The sequence below is a fragment of the Camelus ferus genome, chromosome X (genome assembly GCF_009834535.1).
Source record: "Camelus ferus isolate YT-003-E chromosome X, BCGSAC_Cfer_1.0, whole genome shotgun sequence".
Lineage (NCBI taxonomy): Eukaryota > Metazoa > Chordata > Mammalia > Artiodactyla > Camelidae > Camelus > Camelus ferus.
Genome location: NC_045732.1, coordinates 29406853 through 29424027, shown reverse-complemented (window position 1 = coordinate 29424027; position 17175 = coordinate 29406853). Strand labels below are relative to the sequence as shown.

General features: G+C 37.0%; 1 protein-coding gene across 2 annotated transcripts in view; it reads left to right on the top strand.

Annotated features, from left to right (window-relative positions):
* The window catches only part of LOC102520808 (dystrophin), a 387492-nt gene that overhangs the window by 226398 nt on the left and 143919 nt on the right, over nucleotides 1-17175 (top strand). For both annotated transcript variants that reach the window (XM_032475799.1, XM_032475798.1), the window contains exon 7: nucleotides 10180-10258. In XM_032475799.1, coding sequence (XP_032331690.1) covers nucleotides 10180-10258 — 79 coding nt within the window. The remainder of the gene's footprint in view (nucleotides 1-10179; nucleotides 10259-17175) is intronic.

Sequence of the window (17175 nt, the reverse complement as noted above, 5' to 3'; positions counted from 1 at the left end):
TAGACTCTCCAGCCATGCACTGTACAGTAGCCCATTCTCGGTACACCAGTTTCCTCATAAATAGGAGTACCTTCCTCACAGGGTTGTTGATTCTTTCAAGTATTTAGTTGGATACCTGCTATGAGATAGGCATGACCTGGATCCTGGAGATACAGCAGGGAATGAAATAGACCAAGTCCTGCGCTCATCAAGTTTACTTTTGGATAGGAAAGGCTTAGATGAAATATACCTATAGAGCTCTTTAAACAGTGCTTGGAATGTAGTACATGCTCTCTAAATGTTAGCTGTTATTACTGTTGTCAGTGTTGTGGTTATTCGGTCTTTCTGTTTATAGATAAGGAAACTAATGCTCATAGACTATTCGATAAGATGCTGAAGGTCAAATAGCTAGCAGGGGATTCCATCTCAGGTCTTCTTGACCCATAGAACTGGTGGCCTTTCCAATATACCGGTGGCTCCGAAAATAGGCTATACATTAGAATGGGTAGAGCTTTAAAGAAAGTACAGATTCTCAAGCCCTAGCCCCAAACAGACTAAGACAGAAAATATAGAGATGCGCTAAAAAATCTGTATTTCTAAAAAACTTTCCAAGTAGTTGTGATACTCTGCCAAATCAGAGAATGACCGCCCCATGTTAAAATCTTTCTTACGTTACTTCATTATGCCTATTTATAAATATCTAATCCATAAATGCGTTAAAGATAGGCTCCTTGTTTGCTTATTTATTTTGTTCTCCTTTTTCTCCTAGCAGAGTGCCTTATAAACACTCAATAAGTATTTGAGTAATTAATTGCTGAATTATTTAATTAAATTTGCTCTTAAAATGCAAATACAGCTGTAGTACTAGAAGCCTGTTATGAGCTATCATTGATCTTCCTGGGGATGTTTATTAATCAGCTAAAAACCAGTACTTTGGAAGGACAGGCTAAATATCTGGGAATGGAACTGAGAAAGCCTCCAAACCAAATGTTAGCCCCATCATTCCACGGCCTAGGACCCCTACCTTACCTTGCCCACTCTTCACAGACAACTTCAGGTAAAAATGCAGGAAATACATTACGAAAAATCAAGAGAATTCTCCCTCCCATTTTTGTTTCTTTTAAGTTGACACACATATCTGTTTTGGAAAATAGGGAGAAAAAGATCTCTTTTTTAAAGAAAGAAGAAAGATTCTTTATTCTTGTCACACCATGAACATAGAGTTCACTGCTGTACGTTAAGATTATAAGGCAGGATCCCAAAATGCAGTGGCTGATTATTCACAGTAGACATATTAAGTCAAGAAGCTTATTTTTTCTCTCTTTGCTAAGGCGCAAAGCCTGGGGCTATATGCATTTTTATTACACTTTACTGTCTTGGTTTCACTTGAGGATTAAAAAGAAAGTCAAGGTACAGTGCATGTATCCTGATGGATTTTAGGATTTCTTGCCTTAGTGAAAGGAAGAATCTCATAAAGTACCTCAGATTATTGCTTAAGGAAGTATACCTACTTCTGTGATGACCTAGAAATTCAATCTTTTGTTTCTCCTATAAAAGATCACATTGTATTTTAGATTTTTTTCTCTCCTGTAGTTTTCCACACTATGTAGAGTCACATTAAAAAACAAATAACTTTCCTTTAGATTTGAAGTGAAAATATCTCAAATAGTTCAGGGAAGTGTTAGGACTATTCAGGGAGCTTACACACCACCTCGAGGTTGGGGTGAGGTCGAGTGAAGGAAGAGGCTGGGGGGGTTGGGCTGTATAGACTGAGAGGGGGTGATATATGTCAGAATTTTAACTCCAGTTCTGACAAATCTACCCTGAGAAAGAGCAGAGGTGCATCGCCGCGTCTTCTAACCTTTATTTCGAAGCATGAGTGTACATACTTATTTAACTCGCGCCTCTTTTTCTGATATGCAAAGAAGTGAGAAGGACTGGAGGCTGCAGGATTGGGAAGTTCAGTAGAGGACATCTTCCGGTTTATTGCTTTGTAAAGAATGGCCTGATACTGGTTTGGCAACTCTGCCACAGTGAGAGAAAAGAAAGGCTCTTTTCAGTGGCCTGGAGGAGAGCTGGGCACTGGAAACAGCAGCTCTGGCAGACAAGGTTCTTTGATATGTGGTCAAATTAACAATGAAGGGAGTCAAGGTCAGGAAGCTTTGGGAATGCTGTGAGGAGAGCGTGGGATTTCAGGAGCATTGATTCCCTTGGTTAAGGACTGCTGCCGGTATACTTCAGCAGGTTATCCCTCCCGACCAGCATCGTCAAGGTGATTAGGAGAACAAACAAATCTTCAAGTGTATGATTACTCAGAATAGAAGGGGTTTGCCGTTGAGATCTTAAAACCATTAAACATTTCTGCTGCTTTTGCTTTTTTCATTTACCTTCAAGATGTCAACCTGCTTTAGTCATCTTTTAGTATGAATTTGCTAACTGCTGTATACATTGTCTTTTTTTCTTTTTTGGATGATACCAGTTCTATTTTATCCCCCTGATAATTATTTGAAATTGCCACTTCTGGTCCTCGGGAACACTCCTGTGTTCTGCTACCAGGAGGCGTAATTATGTAATTACCATGTGAGCATTATGCTCCTTATGGCCCAAAATGCCACTGGAAAGGAATGCTCTCATGGCCTCGGAAAATTTTTGCAAGAGTGATATCTTCCAAATGTGGGCTAAATGAAGCTTAAGAATAAATAGCTGAAGCTGAAATGTAAATGATTTCAGGTATTGGTGTTGCAAGGTGTGAGCCACTTGACTTTAGTTCGTGCTGCAAATCATGAGATGCATGAGGAAAGGTTTGAAAAGGGAACCTATTTTTTAAGATAAAATCTGCATCAAGTTACATCATCCAAGCAGAGTAATTCAAGTTTTCTCTCTTTGAAACAAACAAACAAAAAAAAAAGCAGAAGAAATACCTTCTATGATCTCTTTCCTTTCCATCACATTTTTTATAACTGTGTAGATGTAACAAAAACTAAAGATTTTGACAAATGAAGCAGGATAAGGAGGCTGATTGCTGCTTTTCTAAATTAAAATTAATGATACCCTTAAGGTACTTGGGTCTATGAAGTTGACTTAATGTTGATATAACCTGACTCCAATATCACAGAATGAGGCAGTTACACAAGCATGAAAACTAAAAAATAAACTTCCAAGGTGCATTTTGGAAATTGGTGAGATGAAAGCGAAAAGCTTAACAATGGACAAAGGACTTGCTGTGTGTCCTCACTTGCTTCCCGGCTGATGGAAGAGTTCGCCACAATTAGAGGACTAATGTTTCTGGAGAAGCATTGGGCTGGCTCAAGGCTGAGGCCCCTGTTCACATCATGCCCCGCCTGCCTCGCAGGGATGTACAGCCACTTCATTGTAGGTGCTCTCTGTTTACGCCAGCAGAGTCTGTGTGCTCTTCTGGTACGTTGTACAGAAACACAGGTGGGGAGAGCAGGTGGGTGGGGGGTGAAAAGGTGGATGGAGGAGAGAGGAAAGAGAAAAAAGGGAATAAGAAAAGGAATCAGAGATTAAGAAGACTGGAATAAGCACAGAAATAAACAATGGAAGCAGGAAAAAAACTGCTGAGAGAATAACATAAAAAAGAGGTGGATTAATGATGGTCTCAGATGGCACGCATTAGCATCCATGCCATAAATCACACAAAATCAACTAATAATTATGCTCCTACTCAGAGTGGGCACTGTGTTAGCACTGGTTGCTTTCCTGTGATGTATCCTGAAGTCAAATGCAAGAAGCTCTGTGTAATGTGTAAGTGTCTCAGTATCAAGAAAATACATAACTAAGTTCAAGGAAAACAGAATTCAGCCAACTTTTGCATTCACCAAGCCCAGATTGTTTTGCCACAGAGCTGTACCTATTACACATCCTCATTCCAAACCTATCTCAGACCACTTTTTTTTTTTTTGGTCACAGTTCAGAAGTAATCAGAATTAGGAGAACAATGACTGGATTTTATTGGGAAAGGATTACAATTAGTTAAGAAGATTTTAACTGGAACTGTAATAAATGTCAGGAGAGTTTCCAGGATAATGTTTGGGCATGTATTTTTGAGTGTTACAAATAAGGATTTGGAAGTAAGAATGAATTATGAAGCCCTCCCCCAAGAGATAAATGCATACAGAAAAGTGTACAGACTGCAAAATTTCAAGGCAAAAACTCACGAATAGACTGTAGAGAGTTGTTTGTGTGCATGCGCATTATTTATTCACTAGCATCACAGCACAAGGAGAGTTTTATTTTTATGGGCTCATTACAGTAGGTGTGAAGTCTGGTTCTTGCATGCCCATGGATATTTATCAAGGATCTAGACAAACTGAGCGCCAGAAAATTGAAATGTACACTCCCAGTTACATCTTTTCCCAAGACCGGAGTGAATACAATTTATATATGTAGTGCCAGTAAGAACACTTGGACACTAGGAAGAAATCACCTTGTCTAGCAATGTATTTCCACCTCAGGAGGGAATTCTTGGCTCTTCTAAAACTCCAGTGAGGATAAAGACTTAAAAGTAATTAGCTAGCAGGTCAAAAGAAAAAGTAGAGCCCTTGAGAACTTAAAACAAAGTTAAGTAACAAATATTTGCATTTAGATAAATGTATTTGAAATCATTTCTAGGAGCCACAGTGTTATCTCATTTTCTTTCTTCTCCTTTTGGCTTACTTAAAGCATTTTTGAAGGAAAAAAATGAAATAAAGATATTCTTCAAAATACACAGGAATGGACTAAGCTTTGGGAAACAGTCACAGCTGGGAATGGAGTTAATTATCATTAATTTAGTTGAAGGACTTGATGCTCATTCATTATCCCCCAAATTACACTTTCAAGAATACCTTAATAATACTTAGCATAATGCCTAACGTAACAAGAACTTAAAAAGCCTTTTCATTCATGCATTTATTGAATATTGAACATCTTCTTTGTATTAGGCACTGTGCTTAACTGTGAACGAGACAGACAAGGTTCCTATCTTCATGGACAAGGAACTTACATTCTAGTAAATATCTTTTGAATGAACATAGAGACATTTCATGGAGTGAAAGAAGGGATGTCTCTGCAAAGAGTACGCTGCCTACAGAACTTACCGGAAAGGGGAAAGCAAAGGGAAATAATATAGTCCTCATAGCTCTCAAATATGATTATTTAAAAATTGGAATGAAACAATATGGAAGAGATTTGGGCTCTTGGTTTGTCTTATAAATTATTGCTTTTAAAAATTTTTTAAATCTAATGTTGTAAGCACAATGAATCTAAATGGTTTTCTTCTTTCCCTTTTTTAGCTTTAAGCATCAAAATAGAAGGAAAGAAAGAAGGGAGGAAAAGAGGGGGAAAGATATTTCCAAAAACTTCTATTGGGAATCTTGAAAAAGAAATTCTTCATTCAAAATATAGTGGTTATGGTGAAGATCCTTGAATAAACTATACATTCATTCATTCAACTAGTATTGAGTCCCTGCTATACGCCAAATACTGTCTTAGTCACTTGGGATATCATAGGCAAAGAAAGATGTGTCCCTGTCTTCACGGTCTGTTTTTTTAAAAAGAACTTTTATTTCCCTCTGACATGCTTTTTCTGAAGAATTGCTGCAAACTAGATTATGAGTACTCAAGGAGCAGATGGCGGTGTTCTGCCCATCTGGGATAGTTCTAAAGAGTAGACCCTTGTGTATCAATAGATAAGGTTTCTTCCAGTTCTAAGCTTTCTTGGTCTATGATCTAATAGGAGATACAAGATGTATGCTTCCAAAAGGATGTTATAATTGCATTACTTTTTTATGAAAGGAAACAGAGATATGGCCTATTAATTCAGAGGAAAGTGGGTTCTTTCTGCCTTTTTAAATAATTCTATTTGAACTCCTTTGGATCTTCCTTCTCTGCTCACCTTCTAATGCTCGATTCTACCTCTGTTAGTCTCACTTCCCAATCCTTCCTTTAATGCCTGAGACAAATTGCTCTTCTCTAACTGGCTATGCGTGACATCTAAGTTAAATGTTTCAGTGTTAGGTTAAATTAATCCTATTCCAAATAAATTCATCCACCCTTTTGCCACTCCTCCCTTTTCTAATTTCCGTATTTCCATCAGCAATGTCCTCAATCTCCAAGTTTAGCACACTGGATATCTTGAAGTTTCATTTGCTTTTACAAAACTTACACTCCAACACCAAAGTGACTAGTTCTTCCTTCTTTCAAAATACCTCCTAATCTATACCTTCTTTTCCATCCCAGGCAATACAATCTTAATTCCAACACATGTCACCCAAATCTTATCAATTGCAACAGCCTCTAGCTGGTCCCAGGCTCCAGGTCCCTCTTGAATCTGTTGTACACCACACTGACAGATTCATCTCCCGGATCCTAAACTTCCCTCTCAAATCATGAATCACCTCAAGGAAGTCTTCAGGGGTTCCCTTTGCCTCTGAGGTAAATCTTGAGCCTCAGTGTCTGCAATGTCTTGTTTTGCATTACCTGTTTCCAGCATACTTAGCTAACTGTGTCTCACTGTCCTCTCTCACTCCAACGTTCTGCTACCCCGGGATTTTCCTTGGCTTGTTTCCATTCCTCACCTCCAACCCTTTATGCTTCCAAAGGTCAAGACTGCAGCATTCTTTTCTGGCAGATCTCTTTCAGTATTAACATATACTTAAAAAGTGAACAAGTATACAAGGGATAGATGGGATTTCAAAATTGTAGAATAGATAAACAAGATTATACTGTATAGCACAGGGAATATATACAAGATCTTGTGGTAGCTCACAGAGAAAAAAAATGTGACAATGAATATATATATGTTCATGTATAACTGAAAAATTGTGCTCTACACTGGAATTTGACACAACATTGTAAAATGATTATAAATCAATAAAAAATGTTAAAAAAAAAGTGAACAAGTAATTAACCAAGTAAAGAATGAATTGTGCCAGAATGCAAGGTAGTGGTGTATAATTTCTGGCTTTTGCTTCCTAGTGTGTATATAGTATTGTATACTGGTTTTAAAAATCCACTTAGTAAGGTCTAATGCATGGAGATTATTGTTTCAAAAGTTTATCTAATTTCATTTCCTTGCCTAATGGCTCACAGAATAAAGTGCTTTGTTCTTAAGTCGCTACAGTTTGTGAGGATCTTGTATGCCTTCAAGTTTTTCTCTTTCTTAAAATTATTTCTTTGCTTATTCAGTTGTGCATTCATTCCATGCTATGCCTTTCTGTAAAGATAATTTGTGAAAAGAAGTATTTTATGCTTAATTCTTTAGTTATTTTAAGACTGTTTTCTGAATATTTCATTTCATCACATGATACATTTTTAATTTCAGTCTCACTCTCATACATTTTCTTAAGTTTGAGTTATAGGAACAGAAATTCACTTTTATCTCTTTTCAGTGCTTGGTAATATTGGGTATACACTGGAAACTACCACCATGATCTTCCCTGTATAAGAAGAAAGCAACCTTCAGATCAGGGGCTTATAATGGGCTCAGTTGCTATACCCATGTGGTCTTCATGAAGCTATCAACCTTATTGCCAGAGGAGATGGCCTGTGGCACACTGGTGTTCCTTCACCATCCACACATGCCCTTGGGGATTTCTGTCTCAGTATGTGCAAAGCTCTCCAGTCAGTGTCCACTCCCATCCTTTCCTCCCCACTCCCAAACTTTCACATTCATCTCTCGATTGATTTGCTTATGAAATGACCCATTCTGCATTTAGAAATAATTACGTATTCCAAACATTCATTTGCATGTGTTCTTCTACAACTCTTCTCTATAATCTTATGATATGACATTCTTCCAGACCAGGAACTGACCTTGCATTGGATCATAAAATACACTGATGACTAAAAGTTTCATAGATTGTACACTAGGTTAAGTCTACTGTTAATAAATTAATTTTAAAATAAAAGGCCAACTGCTTATTAAATATTTATATAATACTTTTTTTTTCAACTTTAATCTCTGGAATAGCAGTTAAGAGCAAGAGCCAGACTGAATGAGCTTGAATCCTAGGTCTGTCAGTTTGCTACCTACTTAAGCTTAGGCAAGTTTTGTCTGTTTTTTTCAATCCTCTCACGCTTCAGTTTCTACATCAATGAAGTGGGGAAATAATATTACTTCCTACCACAGATTATCGTGAAGATTAAGTAAGTTACTTCATATTGTCATGCACAGAGTGCTTAGTAAAATATTAGCCATTTCTGTTTTGTAGGTGGTGCCTTGCAGACTATAACCTATTCCTCTCCATTTATTAACCATAATAGCAACAACAACAGTAGCTGCTAGCATTTACTGAGCAATTATCATGTGATAGAAACCAGCCTAAACACTTCCCATGTATCATCTTATTTAATTCCTCTAATAACTCTATGATGTAGGACATACTGTTGTCCCCTTTTAATGACAAAGTAAGTTCAAATTAGAATAATTTACCCAGGGACATGCAGCATGCAGCATGCAGTGAGTGTCAGTGAGCATTCTAGTTTATTCTCCTGTATTTGTTTCTGTCTCTCCCTCTCCCTCCCTCTCTCAAACACATGCATACATACATACACACACACTTACCCATTGGTTTGATCAACTAGTCATTCCACAAATATTTCTTACCACTTACTACTGTGTGCAGGGTTCAGTGCATCCTGTGGGAGGGAGGAGAGGAGAGGAGAAATAAGCAAAGAACAGTTGCTGCCATCAAGAAGTTTACAGTCCATGCAGGAGATAATCATATGCGTATAACGAAAACAAATGGGTATGCTAGAAGTGCTCCAAGTGTAAACCCTGTGCTGTAAGAACGCTGAGGAAACAGTCACTTCTAACTCAGGGGATTGGAAAGTTAGCATATAAACATAGAACAGCCTTAAAAGGGAAAGAAGAGGGCTAAGAGCATTCCAGAGAGAAGGAGAAGAGAGAGTAAGTCGCAGGGGTCTTACGTTGGATGCAGTATCACAGGACAGGCAGAGTTTGGCTGGGAGTGCAGGGTCATAAGGCTGGGAAAGTCGGTTTGAAATGCCCCTCATGTTTTTGTGTGCATAACAATGAAGTAAACCCTGCTTTTTATGGAACTCTACTTAGTTTTCCAAATATTTGGTCCGAGCAAAGATGGACAAAGCTAGATAGAACATATAAAAAGAAGATTGTTCTGAATGCTATGCTAGGTCCGTGATTGATATGGGAAGGTCAGAGCTGGCTTTAGACCAGACTACCTGAGCCACTTTTCACATGAGTTTAAGACCTGTTTACCTCTTAGGAATTATTCACTCCACATGAGTGAACCTGCTTGAGTTCTGATCTATCTGGGCAAGTTCTGCCCACCCTCTAGTTTAGCATAAGCTGTTCAGAACCAAATCAAGAGCCCAAGGTAAGAAGCTAGGATGCCTGGAGCCACCACTAATACAGGGTTGGTACAGTGCCAGATGACAAACTATACCGTTTCACCCATAAAATTCTTCCCTTTATTCCCCACTCAGAATGGAATTCACTAAGCTGACAGGATACCATGTCAATATATTGGAGAAAAATATAATAGGAAAAAAAGAAATGGCAATTTTTATTCCATGCCATCTAAAGGTATACTTCCCAGTAATTTCCAAGTCTAACAAAATCTGAAATCCGAACGTTTCTTTATTCTCACTCTCTACCCTATAGTTACCCTAAATTTAAACCTTGCCTCTATTTCTCTGATACTTAAGTATCAATCAACACTTGGTTAGTTATTAATTATCAGTGATTAATTATCTATAACTCAATGATCCATTCATTATCAGTCAATATGATTCCAGAAAACATGTCAAAAACAATAGACTAAGACAAAATATGTATCATTTCTGAGATCCTTTAGTCACCTAGTATAATAGCAGATGGCAACCTCCCTAATCTTTTCATGGAAGATTTGCATTGTTGATGGTACGAGTTGGAGCTGTAGTTCATTTGTGGCTACCAGTGAGTATAATGTAGGGGAAAAAAATCTCATTTTAACATTGTCAAGACTGCAAATCTTTTTTGTTTGGCCTTGGTTTGATAAAAATGGGTCCTAGAGGCCAGATACAGAATTAAAACAGATATTAGAACAGAGTTATGAATTGTTGCTTTATTGTTCCAGCCTTAGAAGTCTGAAAGATCTTACCAAAAAGGATACATTGTTTTCAGTACTCCTCATTATATACCATGGTAGAACATCATCTCTCTCCCCTTCCTCCCAGGTGGCCGTTGAGGACCGCATCAGGCAGCTGCATGAAGCCCACAGAGACTTTGGCCCAGCGTCCCAGCACTTCCTTTCCAGTAAGTCGTTATCAACTTCCCTTGCTTAACCTCTTCATTGTATCTTGGTGACTAAGAATTAAGAATTAAGAGTTGAATTACAGTCATCTCTGCCAAATGCACTGGAAGCATAAATCATCCTGAAATACAACTTGGTGAATTAAGAAGGTTAAGAAGAGGAGGACCAATTAGATCATTTTGTCTGGTCCTCAGCTAATGCATAATCATTTCCTGTAATGTATTCTTAACTGCTAACTTGAGTAATATTTTTGAATCTAGTAATCTTTTTGAATCTTTAGTTCTGCTTATAGCAGTTCACTTCATAAAGCTGATAATTATAATATAATACCATTATTATATGATAACTCAGTATGTATTACGGTGAATCTCTAATTCTTTATCTCTATATAATTCATCAGCTACTCCCTGCCTACAACTTGGAACTTCAGCCCATTATGTTTTCTTTCTCTAAGTATTCTTATCCCCCTTTATCCTTGACTTCTGTTCATTCTTTTTCTTTTCCATGTTACTATTTTATTATAATCAATTATATTATTTATTATTAAGAAATATTATATCTTTTATAGTTAAATACATTTTATAATTAATACTAAGAGGAATAGCCTGGGTTAACTGAAAGTCTATTATTAGAACATCTTGTTAATATAACAATGCATATTAAATTGTCAAGCTCCTGTTTTCCTCTGATTAATGCTGTTAATTTATACCACTTTTTCTTTGATTATGAAAGTATGTATGTTTGGGGTGGGGTTGGTATTTTAAAAGCCATACTTCTACCACATGGGATTAATATCTGTTAACATTTTGGTGTATTTCCTTCTGGTCATGAATGAGTATGTATGAAAGCTTAACCATCATTTTAAGGCAATTACTTTGTGCCTGGCAATGTTATAAATATGACCCAGCTTAATCCTTAAAGCAACCTATAAGGTAGATACCATCATTATACCCATTTTAAAGATGAGGAAATTGAGACACACAGTCACACAGCAAGTGGATGACAGAGCCAGGCAGGATTCACACCAAAGAAGTCGGCTTTACTTAATTGATATATTTTATAGAGAAGAAGCAATTCTATATGATCTACCTTTATTCTTCTGCCTTCTTTTATTTTCTAGTCCTTTTCTTTCTTTCCTGTTTTCCATAGGTTAATAAAAAGATCCATGCTCACAGACATTTTAAAGTATTTGAATTGATACTTTCATGGGTATCTCCAGTTGGCCATTGTCTTTTAGAGCAAAAATTCCTAGAAGGTGGTGGTCCTGTGTTTTTTGTTATACATTGATAATGTACTAAGTAAGAAGTTGTCTTATTTTCTTGACTGGGCCTAACCTTATTATCCACATGCAGTCATTATTTGGACAGTGTCACACATGCTTAGGAGGTGCCAAGAAAAATGGGGGAAGTTAAAGCTATATACATAATTGAGCAGCATTGTGGCTTTTTGGAATGTCTGTAGAACAATTATAAACCCTGCAGATTTTGGCTTCTATATTTTTCCCAATTTCTGGTCTGCTTAAATCTCCTTAGTGGCAGCCATCCTATTCAATTTAATTGAGATTAACGGCGATAACATACTTGTAAGTGACTCACAAACCATAAATAAAAATATTACTATTACAAATATTAATGACTCCTCAGACACCACGTATATGCATTCATTCTTTAGTCTCTCTGCCTGCCCCACCCAAATGCCTGTGTCTTCCCCATTAAAACCTATTCTCCAAAAATGGTATGTTATACTCATTTAACCCAGGTGACAGGTAAAGTTTACTGTGTACTTCTCCTGGGTTATTTGCATTTTAATAGGGTGAAAAGCCATAAGCCTGAAGAATGGCTCTCTAGAGGTAGAACGTCAACCGTAATCTCTGAGCTGTGAGGGAAGAACTTTGAGGGCCTAGGAGGGGCACCCCACACCTTTCACACTGGTGCTCACTTCCAAGAAGGTCAGGCCTGTAGACACAGACACTCATAAGGACACTAATTCACCTGCTTAAATGGAGCCAGCCCTGGAAGTTGCCAGTTTCTTAACTACTTCTGTGGAATTTGCCAATTTCTTAAATACTCATGTGGAACATCAATATATGCTTTAGAAACTTTGCTTACAGATGTCAAAAAGAAAACCAATTTGGTTTAAGGGATATTTGAGAAGTAGGGCAGTGAGACTAAGGACTGAATAAAGATTATTTCTTTGTGTTATCCTTTTTTAAATTACAAAGGTAATATATGCCCCTCAAGGAAGTTTTAGAAAGCACAGAGTACAAATAGGAAAAAAAAAATTATCCGTAATCCCACCACTCAGAGATAACCACGACTAAAAAATGTGGTTTACACACTTTCTTGCAGAGGATTGTGTGTGTGTGTGTGTGTGTGTGTGTGTGTGTGTGAATTCAGATTCTCTCCTTTTTTTAAACCAAACAGGGATAAAAATATATTACTGTTTTATGACCTGCTTTTTTCCCTTAGAACTGTAATAAAAATACTTTCATGTGTTTATTCCTCTGCAGAGTAATTTTTTAAACGGCAGGGTAGTATTCCCTTCTGTGGTTGGACTGGATTTACTAAGACAATTCTAAATCACTCAATATTAAGCTTATTTCAGAATTTTCACTATTTTATCTAACTATTTTTTAGTTATGTGTGTATCATATCTAACATCCTTTGTACACCTGTATAGACATCTCAAACTCTTTCTACAAGATAAATCCCTAAAAAATGGAACTACTGTGTTAAAGGATGTTTACATTCATAAGGCTTTTGATATCTATTGCCAAACGGATCTCTGGAAAGTTGCACCAAAAATTGGATGCACCATCAAAACCATACTGTAGGCAGGGCATCTCTGAAGTCCTATGTGCTGTTAAACTGTGCTCTTCAAAAGAAAAAGAGCTTTTCCTCCAAACAAATCAAAATATATTTGAAAAAAATACCATTAAGGTCATATTAAGTGAATCTGAATTGTTAGATGTCTAGTAATTTGCTTCCAGGTTACTAGGAATAATAGCAGAGTGATTTCTGAAGCTTAGAAATTACAAATAAAAGAAAAATAAGGATGAGCCACTAACTGCACCCCCAAACGTGCTCGCTGTCTCTGTCTCTTCATTTTATCCTCTCTCTCTCTCTCTCCCACAAACACAGACACACACACACACACACAGACACACACTCCCCTTTGAAAATTACATTACCAGCTGTCTTTGTTATTTTATCAGTAGAGAGAGGAAGCCTTTTACTAAAGAAAAGTATTCACTGTTTCTTCTTGGTGGCCCAATCTCTACTTGTTAAAGAAGTTATTTCTTTTATCTTAGATCTGAGAGAAAAGGAGGAGAGAAAAACATTGTAAAATATGATCTCTATCCATCGATAGACACTAGCTTGCTTTAATACTAGCTTTAATATTCTACTACTTCTGATTGACTTCTGTGACTTAAACCAAGAAAAAGGAGACATTCTAATAGTGTGATTTAAAAATTTATTTATCCTTAAAATTTTATGTATGTTTAAAATATATTCCTGTCAATGATGAATACTGTACTATAGTATTCGCTAGATTAGTAGTCTGAAACTTGTCCATCTTTTGTTATTTTCAAGAATTTAAGGACTTTAAAAAAAAAACAACAAATTTAAGGTCTTTTTTTCTGGCTATTTTCTCACTTGTCTGGGCTTCTGTTCTAAATTTTACTTTTCTCACCAAGGATAACTATATATTTGGGCAAAGGTAGAAATCTCTCTGTAACAGTAGAAAGAACTTACATTTGTCTTAATATTTTGCAAGTTCTAGAATTACCTAAAGGGTCATTTTCCAAGCCACATTCCTCAGAACAGTAATGTTCTGTATGATGTTAATAACTCTCTATTGAAAAAATAGTTCTGAGGTCAATAAGATTTGAAAAATACTAGGTTATAAAAATAAGCAAGTTTCTTTCCTGTTGGAATTCTTGTAGCTTTTAATAGACATTGAAACTCTAAGAGGGTGATCGAGTCAGTGACTCTTATGTCCTACTTATGGGACTATGGAAGTCTTTTTCAGAGACACCAATTAATTTCTCACCAAACATGCCATGGAAAATAGTATAGGAATCTTTGCCCTAAAGTGATATTTGCGAAAGAGTTTAATAATGAGAACTTTCTGCTGAAGGTAGTAAAACCATGATCCAATTAAAAAGAAAATGAGTATTTATGAGGCAAAAGGGTCAGCTCTTTCCTGAGGTTTCCAGCCCGTACCCTACCCCACGAATCCCCTTATGCTGTGGAATTTCCTAACTGGAGAGAAGCTTAGAGAATATCTATGAGTTGTTTTCAGAGTCCTCATTAGTGAATCCTGAAATCAGTTTAATGACATGCAACCAGCAATTTTTTAATGGAATGAAATGGAACAGATTAGAAAATATCAGAGTACATTGCACAAGCAGGGTTAAGTATCACTTTGACACTTTGGTTTCAGTTAGGGGGTTGTGTGTGTATATATACTTATACTACATCACAGTGTAAAATGTATTCTTTCTGTGGGTGGCAGTCCATAAAGGTTGAGGGTACTCAACTACCCTAGCCCTGCCCTTACTTTAGAGATGACGAAATAGGGGCAGAGAGACCATATGACATAATCAAGATCACACAGATGCGTATAGTGCTCCGGGGCCAGGTGTCATCTCACCAGTGGGGTAGGATATTGGTTAAGAGTGCAGGCTCTGGAACTAGATCAATCAGGTTCAAATTCTGGCTCAGATACTTAATCTGTTTATTCCTCATCTGTAAATGGGGATAATAATAACATATTTCACCAAATTTAAGACATACCCCCCATGTTTTAACTGCTCTGAAATCAGAATATACCTTATATCCAATGGGGTTTTGAATTCAATGAAATATGGTAATACTATCTCATAGTGTTATAATGAAGATCAAATCATTACTTTACGTAAAACCCTTAGAGCAGTGCCTACATAGTAAGTGCTATACAAGTGTTTGTTATTACCGTTGGTATCATTTCTATCAACTCAATGGTATAATTTAGTATCTACCTGTTAGAGTCAAGCTACACGTAGAAGTAGCATTCATTCTCTTGCATTTAATTCTCAATGTAAGTAGTCTCTCCTTTCTGAAGACGTTTTTCATGGATCTCACCTGAACGTGCAGTGTTTTGCATATTATAAGAGCTCAACAGTTACTTGTGTAACTAACGAGTAGGTGAATAATCAATGAGCAGATCCTAATCTCTGTCAGGACCAGATGGTTTTAGTCTTGTTGACAGTTATATTCTCCGTTACCTAACGTAGTATCTGTACTTGGTAAATGTTCAATAAAATCGTATACAGAATAAATTGTCTTATACCCAAAAGCAGAGAGGTAAATTTCCTCCTCCCATTGTTAACACACACACAGTGGCATGAGATTTAGCATAGTGACTACCCCATAGTAGACACTCAATAAATAACATGACCTTTTATGTTGCCTCTCAGCAAAGAATAATAGCGTTCATAACCGGACATAGTCCTTTTTCTGAATGTCTACTGTGCCATGTAATATTTTAAGGGGAAAAGCTGTCTTCGAAATTACAGCATGATCACAACTATATTAGAAAATCAAATATAAACAGCAGAAAGGTCCACATAAAGAAAAGACTGAAAATCAAATACATCAAAATGCAGCTATTGTGTTTTACTTTCTCTTTACTTTTACAGATTTTTTACTAATAAGCATGTATTTCTTTTACGATGAGTGAAAAAACAGTAAAGGCAAAAATTTTTATTCTCTGCTTTTATTCTCTGCTTCTTAACCCAGTGACCTCTTGCAGTATTAAACTCTGTCGATGGCTGTGGAACTCTGTAAGACAGATTTCCTTTTTACTGTTTGTCCCGAATTTAAAAGCTGTATGTTTCACTGAGTGATTTTCTTGTTCTCAGATTATGAGACACTGTAAAAAGAAAGAACTGATCAGTTATTTCCTGCAGGCTTTATAATCTTAACTGCCTTAATCAAATCCCTGGTTAACTATTTTTCTCTTGTTAAACCAACCCAAGCGTTTACAGTTTCTCCTTGCTACATAAGGCTAAAAAGTTGATTTCCATCTTGAGTGTTGCCCAAACCTCACCCTCACCACCACCCACTCACACACTTAACAAAAAAGATAGGGGGGAAGAACTTGAAGCACGTTTAATAATTGCTGACATCTCACCTAGCAGTGCTGCAGTTCTTGCTACCATTGTCCTCAGGGGATGGATGAATTTGAAATACGAGTGGGCCAATAATGTAAAGCTGAGATCGGCTTAAAGAAGCCATCATGATAAAATTCAGGAAGAGGCTTGCAGGTACAATGTGAGATGATTTTCAGCCTAAAGCCATCAGGTAAAATCTCAGGGCAAAATAATTTGAGCCAATTCCTTCAGCAGTCACGTGCCGTCCCAAGTGTTGGGAATTTGGGACGAACACCGTCTAACCTATCAGTGATCCTGGTAACCCCTCCGTAAGTTTGCAGATGCCTGCGAAAAACAGTCACACTGACGATAATTACACTCTCTTCTCAGAACCTATTTCTATGGCCCTTTCTCCTTGAGCTCAGATTTGTATTCTCCAATTTAGACCTTAAATTTGTTTGCCTTAATAACAGAATGTTGCCTCATTGGCTCTACATATCCGTTTATTTGAACATATGAGGAAGCTTAGGTAAGTTTTCAGTTTCTGCTGGGGGATTATGTGTGCTGGAACTGGTTTATACTAGCTCAGGAGAGCCAATTGTTACATATACCAGAAATTGTGGGCTGGTTGTTAAACTGAACTTTGGTAGCTTGAAATCAGCCATAGTGAGAATATCTTACCCCCACAAAAATGGGGAAATACTGCAAATCAAGATTTTTTTTTTTCTTTTTGACCTAGCTGGTTTACCAGAACACCACCAAATTTATTTATGTTATTAAGAT